Source organism: Pangasianodon hypophthalmus, chromosome 3, assembly GCF_027358585.1.
Source record: "Pangasianodon hypophthalmus isolate fPanHyp1 chromosome 3, fPanHyp1.pri, whole genome shotgun sequence".
NCBI lineage: Eukaryota > Metazoa > Chordata > Actinopteri > Siluriformes > Pangasiidae > Pangasianodon > Pangasianodon hypophthalmus.
The window spans coordinates 23337848-23346327 of NC_069712.1; the positions used below are offsets into that span (position 1 = coordinate 23337848).

General features: G+C 42.5%; 1 protein-coding gene across 1 annotated transcript; it reads left to right on the top strand.

Annotated features, from left to right (window-relative positions):
* Positions 1-2348: 2348 nt before the first annotated feature.
* Positions 2349-7545, top strand: dld (deltaD). The gene is made up of 11 exons (XM_026937324.3): positions 2349-2824; positions 2929-3228; positions 3623-3683; positions 3775-4032; positions 4677-4737; positions 4822-4952; positions 5069-5238; positions 5376-5592; positions 5704-6508; positions 6616-6718; positions 6827-7545. The coding sequence occupies exons 1-11, from the start codon at positions 2777-2779 to the stop codon at positions 6830-6832; spliced, it is 2160 nt and encodes a 719-aa protein (XP_026793125.1). The 5' UTR covers positions 2349-2776; the 3' UTR covers positions 6833-7545.
* The last annotated feature ends 935 nt before the right edge of the window (positions 7546-8480 follow it).

Sequence of the window (8480 nt, forward strand, 5' to 3'; positions counted from 1 at the left end):
ACGGGCCACTTTTACTCTCTTCCAGCTTCCCTAACCATATGGCCAGTGGCCTGCCATTCACTTGCGGCTTCTTTGCCATGCTTCCAGTCCAATTTAGAGGAGGACTCTGTGCTGTGCGCAGGAACAGTGGAGACATGCAGTTGAAATGTGGGGAAGGAAGAAGAAGAAGAAGAAGAAAAAAAACACGCCATTTGGTTGGGAGCAGATGGTTGGCTTGGGAGGGGGGTGCTGAGCGCGTCTAAAGGCGTGTCGTGGCCTTCAGAGAGAATCCCCAAAGGGCTCCCCTTGTATTCAAAATCAATGAAAATTAAAGCGCAGAGAAAAGATGAATAGTGGAACCTCGAGTCCCGGGCTTTGTTCAGCACAGCTACTGGTGGGCAGGAGTTAAAGTACAACAGCCCCCTATAGAAACACTTAAGTTAAACAGTCTCTCCATAGTCCAGCTCCAGAAAGGAGGGAGAAGGGCAGAAAGAAGAGGGGCTTTCTGCTTGATTTAACCAAGACAGAATCGCGTGGCATAAATTATTCTTGAAAAGAATAAACGAAGTGGGCATAAATCCAAGAGGTTTCACTTTGCCTTTCAGTTAGGCTTTGCTGTGGTAATCGCGAAATGTGGGCTGCGTCCGGATAAAGAATTGGCCAGTGTGATGTGATGAGAGATGCTGGGGATGTTTTCACTGCTCAGCTGGAAGGAGGAGAGATGGATTTCTTCAGAATAAAAAGCATCGTCATTTCTGAAGGCATGATGGGTTGGCTTTGACATCTCTGGGCAGTAGTTTTAGAGGAGTTGCTGGGAACTGCAAGCATCAGTTTTATCAGCTCTCTTAATATAGACTATGCTGTTTCTAACAATCAGACTATACTATCACCTTCACAACAACCCATCTGCATTCCATAACAACCTGCAAATACTCTCACTTTCACACTAATCTTCCTTCTACACGGAGGTTTCTGTACAGTAGGCTATCTGCACCTTACTGTCTGCTATGAAAACAGACTGACAAAAATATATTCAAATGCAGTTGCATTCCTGCAGGATAAAAACGGCTAGTCTTTTCAATTAACGCCCTAATGAAGACCACCCTCATACACACACACACACACACACACACACACACACAGAGAGAGAGAGAGTGAGAGAGAGAGGGGGGCGCGCGCGTGGGCATGCGCACATCGGCAGACAATAAGGACGGCTGTGTAATTTAATTTCATAATCACGGCGAATGAACGTGTTTTCTGTTGTTGTTGTTGTTGTTGTTGTTGAGAGAATACACTTCCATAAAAGGGGGCAGTTATTTAGGCGATGTTTCTGCTCAGCGTGGTGCTCTCTCTCTCTCTCTCTCTCTCTCTCTCTGCACTACATTGTGAAGGGAGCAGGTGCTGGCCGCATTACCATACAGCTGAGAGCACAAAGAACAAACTTATTCTTCCCTCACACAATAACAAAGTGCTTTAATGACAGCCACGCGAGCGACACACAGCCGCTCTGCTTTACTGCCCACAAGAGTTAAAAAAATAAGCTTTAAAGCAACTCTGTCCTCACTAAAATGTCTACATCTAAGACTAATCGAGCTGTAAAAAAGTTTCCTGTGCAGCCTGATTAAATATCTGCTGGCTGATCTGTACCTCAGACTGATTTCCCTTCAGATCATGTTCTTTACTGCTCGACTTTCAAAAAAGAAAAAAAATGACTTGAAAATTGCAACTTTTGCAAATTGCAAAGCTCTACATTAGGTTTTGCAACAGGTGGAAACGTTTCAAGCTCTGAGTATGACCCTGAGTATGAACCAGGCTATTGTTTATCCTCTTAAAATGATCAATGATATAATAATCAAGACAAATCGTGGGTTCAGCATCTACTGACCAAATCCAATTCTACTTAATGCTCTGTTAGGAGATGTAATGCATCACATTCTCCGTGATCAGTGGTGAGATTTCACATTTAGAGAATATAGTAATATAGGGGATCTCATTTAATAGCAGTTATATTTTAAATCTTTGAACTTTGGAGAGGTTTAAACAGAGGCTGAGCAATGTCCACATGGATATGTGATGCAATTTGAAGCTTTGTGCCCGGATGTGTAGGATTGTTGGGGTTGAATTTTTTTCCTTTATGTAAATGAGACTTTTCCCCCACTCCTTTCTGCAGTGGGGAAAGGTTGCCCATTTTACAGCTCAGTGACCATTTGGCGAGCTTTGGGAGTGTGTGTGTGTGTGTGTGTGTGTGTGTGTGTGGGGAAGGGGGTGGATGGGGTGGAAAAGTGTCCCTTTGTGACAACTCGAGGCAGATTGGGGAGTAGCTCTCATTTGCATCTCATTACCCTAGAAGGCACACTCTGTATATAACGGGCAGCAGGCGGACTGGGACATCAGACACTCACACACTCACACACTCCTTCTCTCTCTCCAATGGAATCACGAGCGTCGGAGTAAACGCGTTTGGAAAGCCTACAAATCAGCGCAAAGTAAACAGTCGCGACCTGCTGCCTCTGCTGCAGCTTTGTGTGGAAAGTGCAAGTGATCCGGACGCACTGACAACTTGGAGTTATCACTCTTTTTTTCTGTGACTTTTGGGATTTACTTGTCTGTTTTTTTTTTGTTTTTTGTTTTTTGCAAGACATGACCTGTAGAAGAAGAAGATAAAGCGAATTAAAGAGTGCATCAACCCTCTGGCTGAAGATTTCACCTCTTCAGCGTGTGGTAGTTGTAGGTTACATGACTTCTTGAGCGAGCTCACCCGTGGACGTGTAACATCTCCCTGAAGATCTTCACCACCATGGGGCGACTCATGATAGCTGCCATCCTTTGTGCCATGCTAAACCAGGTAATGAAAAGTGTGGCTCTCGTTTGCTCAAGCTTAAAGAGCCTAAAATATAACCTTATAGCTTTGAATTATTAACTGTATTATTTTTTTCTTTTCTTTTTCAGATTTTATGCTCTGGGGTTTTTGAGTTGAAGTTGCAAGAGTTTCTCAATAAGAAAGGAATAACAGCCAACTCTAACTGCTGTAAAGGAGGATCCTCTTCAGCCATCCAGCAGTGCGAATGCAAAACCTTTTTCAGGATTTGCCTGAAGCATTACCAGGCTAACGTGTCCCCAGAGCCTCCGTGCACGTATGGAGGAATTACTACTCCAGTTCTCGGATCAAACTCATTTCAAGTTCCTGAAACTCTTTCAGACAGCACCTTCACCAACCCTGTTCGTTTCCCTTTTGGATTTACGTGGCCGGTGAGTAGGTTCACATACATACATATATATATATATATTTTGCATTTCTCTGCTTTGGATGCTTAATAGCACAAAGGTGATGAAGCATCATTAGTCTGATGATGCAAGGTAAATTTACAGCAATCTGATAAGCGCTGAAGGCATGGAAATGTGATAGCTCTAGAGGTGGTATATTATTGGCAGCTCAGCGTGAAATTCCGAAAGCTTTCATTTCATGCACTTAAGGAAGTGTGAACCTGGGAAACGGCGCGTGAACCCCAGAGTTCTCACACCTCCATTTCTCCTCCACTTCCGTTACACACACACCACGATTCCGACTGTAAGAATGTGTGCATGGCATAAACAAGGCATTTTTCATTTCACTTCACTTACATGCTGCTTTCTCACCTCACAGGGCACGTTTTCACTAATTATTGAAGCACTGCATACAGAGTCTACTGAGGATTTATCAACCGGTAAGACCAGCTGAAAAAAGTTACAAAACAATAACAGTGTTCATCTTTTCCTAACTGGATGGAAGAATGAATGGCTCATTTTCTGTTAAAGAAAACCCAGAACGTCTGATCAGTCGCATGACCACCCAGAGGCACCTGACGGTCGGAGAAGAATGGTCCCAGGATCTCCAGGTGGCTGGGAGAACCGAGCTGAAGTACGCCTACAGATTCGTGTGTGATGAGCATTACTATGGAGACGGCTGCTCGGTCTTCTGCCGGCCGCGAGACGACGCCTTCGGCCACTTCACGTGCGGAGAGCGCGGAGAGATCATCTGTAACTCCGGGTGGAAAGGCCAGTACTGCACAGAGCGTAAGTAGCCTGGGAACTCTCACTTAGAACACCTGTTTATCACGTGAGAAGTGCTCTAAAGGTAGTACATGCTAGAATGACAATATCTTGCATAAAACTATTTACCTCTGTGCGGAAGTGCGCCTTTGCAACACGCATTCAAGTAATTCAAAACAGAGCCGTTAGCTAAATAATGACACGCGTGCCGTAGACTAAAGGCTTCTCCTGATTGGCTGGTTGGCAGAGCGCTCACCGCTGATTGGCTCAGCGCGGTTATGTATTGTTAGAGCGGGCAGCTGCTGAGTGAGAGAAGACAATACAGCAGCTGTCCTGCACTAGCAGCGTGTCCACCAGCTGTCCACCCTTATCTCTGCGACATTATAGGGAGGGGGCTGTATGAACAAAGTGAAAAAAGGGACTTCTGACCCATCGGTAGAAGAAAAGGAGGCTTTTGTTTGTAAATCTTTTGTACGAGTGAGAGTGTGTTAAGCAGGGTCTTTTTCCCAGGGTGATGACAGGAGCATGTTTTTCTAGACACCTACACATGGGGCATCTTCAGCCCAGAGCAGCATGAATTTGTTTGGGAAATGTTTGGGAAATCATAACTTGCTTCAAAGATGTTACTAGTTGCCAAAATTAATGTATCAATTTTCTTCTCTCTGTAGCAATCTGTCTCCCGGGGTGTGATGAGGAGCATGGATTTTGTGACAAACCTGGTGAATGCAAGTAAGTATAAAAGTTTTACAGGGGGAAAAAATTGTTTTATTATACAACAGGATGAATTCTAATCTGTTTTGTGTGTTGCTTTAGATGCAGAGTGGGCTTCAGTGGGAAATACTGTGATGACTGTATCCGCTACCCTGGTTGCTTACATGGAACCTGCCAGCAACCATGGCAGTGCAACTGTCAAGAGGGCTGGGGTGGCCTCTTCTGCAACCAAGGTTAATCTTGTTTAAAAATGTTTTCAACACTGTATTTATGCATCAGCAACATGAGGTACCTGGTACCTTTTGCTGAATATGGAACTGGAGGAGTAATACTTTGCATTGTGTTTCAGATCTTAATTACTGCACACACCACAAACCATGCCAGAATGGAGCCACTTGCACTAACACTGGTCAAGGCAGCTACACATGCAGCTGCAAGCCTGGTTTCACCGGGGCGAGCTGTGAGATTGAGGTTAACGAGTGCTCTGACAGCCCCTGCAGAAATGGAGGAAGCTGCACTGTAAGTATTATTGTGCTCAAGCTGACATATTTGGTGTTCGACCACAAAGACAATTCGAAACCAAGCAACTAAGCTCTTCAAACCTGGAACCCCTTTCCTCTAAACACCTTTTCCATATAATTCCTTTGGTTTCACAGGATCTTGAGAACACATATAGCTGCACCTGCCCTCCTGGCTTCTATGGAAGAAACTGTGAGCTGAGTGCCATGACTTGTGCTGATGGCCCCTGCCTCAATGGTGGACGGTGTGCTGACAATCCTGATGGAGGATACTTCTGTCAGTGTCTCATGGGCTACGCCGGCTTTAATTGTGAAAAGAAGATTGATCATTGTAGTTCAAATCCATGCTCAAATGGTAAACTAATACTAAATTTGATTTGAAATGATTCAAAAATTGATTTCAGTTTTGGACGTTCAGTGGAGTTAATCAGTTTATCTAACATCTGCTATTTCAAATCTATCTCAGGTGCCCAGTGTCTAGACCTTGTGGACTCCTATCTCTGCCAGTGTCCAGAGGGTTTTACAGGCACACACTGTGATGACAATATTGATGAGTGTGCTGCCTACCCCTGTCAGAATGGTGGAACATGTCAAGACGGAGTCAACGACTACACCTGTACCTGCCCACCTGGATACACTGGCAAGAACTGCAGCCTGCCTGTCAATAAGTGTGTACATAACCCTTGCCACAATGGAGCTACTTGTTATGAAAGGGATAACCGCTATGTGTGTGCCTGCATTCCTGGGTACGGAGGACGTAACTGCCAATTCTTGCTCCCTGAAAACCCTCAAGGACAGCCTGTTGTAGAGGGAGCCGATAAAAGGTACTCTGACGATGAGGAGGACAACGTATTTCCATGGACAGCAGTCTGTGCTGGGATTATTTTGGTGCTTTTGCTCCTGCTTGGGTGCGCTCTTCTGGTCGTGTACATCCGCATAAAACTGCAGCAGAGAAGCCAGCAAGCCGACAGTCACATTGAAAGTGAGACCATGAACAACTTGACCAACAACTGCAGTCGAGAGAAGGACCTGAGCGTCAGCATTATAGGCACTACGCAGGTGAAGAATACCAACAAGAAGGTGGACTTTCAGAGTGACGCCACAGGTGTAGAAAAGAAAGGTTACAAGTCTCGCTATTCATTAGTGGATTACAATCTTGTTCATGAGCTTAAGCAGGAGGACTTCGGGAAAGAGGACTTGGAGAAAAACGATGTAAGATGCGAAGCTCTTGACTCTGACACAGAAGAAAAACACAGAAAACATTTAAGAAGGTGAATAATCTTGAAACATTGTCAGAGAAACCAGTTGTGTTTGACTGGAATCTTTCTGTCAATTGGGTTTTCAAATCTGTACCTAATTTCTAATCTTTGTATTTTAGTGAGACATCAGAGAAAAGTCCAGAAGCTGCATGCAAAGACACAAAGTACCAGTCTGTCTTTGTAATATCAGATGAAAAGGATGAATGTATTATTGCAACTGAGGTGAGTTTATCTCTGAATAACCCTATAAATATATAAGTCACCTATAAATATATGTTTGCACTGCTTCTTGCAACTAAAAGAAAACTGAATTTATCTCTTGTTTTGCAGGTATAATGCCACAACAGAGCTGTAGCTCGTCTTGCTCTACAGGAGGTTTTACTCCAGTATATGCTGCTCAAACCAGAGGGAAGGTTTCCTTCTTATGACTGCTGCTGTGGGTCTTATGTTCATGGTGAAGTTCAGAATGAGCTGGTTCTCAACTGAAGTAAGCACAGTGACTGCAGAAAAAGGATGTTGAGCCATACTGGCTCGCACTCTCAAAGTTTATTTCCCAGGAATGTGTCAGATGGACTTGTTGCACTTCCTGTAGGGATTTCTTTTTTACCTCATTGCACTATGGAGGGTTGCTTTTATAAAAAAAAATGTATTTAACATTCAAACATAATTACTGCATATAAGTATGCACTGACTGCAGTGTCTATCTCTGACCCGTTACACAGGTCAGGAGAGGAAAAACACCGCCAACAAAACTGTTCAGTTACTGATATGATTTTTAAGTTGTAATATTTTTTTATTTAAATGCTATTTGTGATTAATTTGCTTTGGGGTTTTTGTGAAGTTAACGCAGATATAATTTAATCTTTTTCTCATTTTGCAAATTTGTATATTGTATATAAGGCACTTCGGGTCATAGTGACTGTTTTCCAACAGTAATGTATTTAATTGTGTTGTTAAAACTTACAGGAATTGTTTTATAAGTGTTGTTCATGAAGAAAATCACCTTAATATTTTTCCAAATAAATCCTGTATGAAATATTTCCAAATGATTCAATCTGTTGTGAAGAATTATTCAGAGTACAGTACAATTTAGATAATAAAATATTGTTTACTTTTTTATTTTTTTAATTCTTTAGTCACTAGTCTCAGGTCTAATTCATTACCAGCTGCTCATTTTGCTCAAAATGGCTGAGGTTAATATAATATCACTTTCCAACAAAACTGATATTCTAAGTGACTTTGTTGATTGTTGTAAATTACATTTTATGTTTATGAATGAAACTTGGCTCCAAATTGGCTCCAGTGCCCCTGTGCACAAAACATTAAGACATGGTTTGCCAAGGCTGGAGTGAAAGAACTCGAGTGGCCTGCACAGAGCCCTGACGTCAATACAAAGAACACCTTTGGGATGAATTTGAATGCTGTCTGTGCCCCAGGACTCCTCACTTGACATCAGTGCCTGAGCTCACTGATGCTCTTGTGGCTGAATAGGCACATCCCTACAGCCACAATCCAAAATCTAGTGGAAAGTCTTCCAAGAAGAGTGGTGGTTATTATAACAGCAAAGTGGGGAATAAATCTGGAATGGGATGTTTAAAAAGCACATATGAGACACATATGTGAATGTCCACAACCATTGGGCCATATAGTGTATGTTGCCGTATTAAATCTCTGTGTTTAAAGAACACAAAGCACATTATTTTTGGGAAACCAGTCTAATTTTGAAATCTGAAGTCTGATTTTGATCCATACAAACTAGCAAACAGTAAGTGGACTGATGATCTAGAATTGGATTTTCTGCTTTTACTTTTGAGTACTCTTAAATTACAAGTTAATTGAAGCTCATGTTGAATTTACAAATAGACAATTATAGGACTTTTCAGTATATTATTAGTTACAAGATTCACACACCAGCAAAATGACTGTGACAGAACAGTCAGTTAAAACAGTTATGTAATATCTAGATACATTTTCTTCAGGCCTT

Excerpts from the sequence above, each read along its gene's own strand:
- dld (XM_026937324.3), top strand. The coding sequence starts at position 2,777 with ATGGGGCGACTCATGATAGCTGCCATCCTTTGTGCCATGCTAAACCAG. Across the intron at positions 3,684-3,774 it reads TACTGAGGATTTATCAACCG|AAAACCCAGAACGTCTGATC; the intron begins GTAAGACCAGCT and ends TTTCTGTTAAAG. Across the intron at positions 4,738-4,821 it reads GACAAACCTGGTGAATGCAA|ATGCAGAGTGGGCTTCAGTG; the intron begins GTAAGTATAAAA and ends GTGTTGCTTTAG.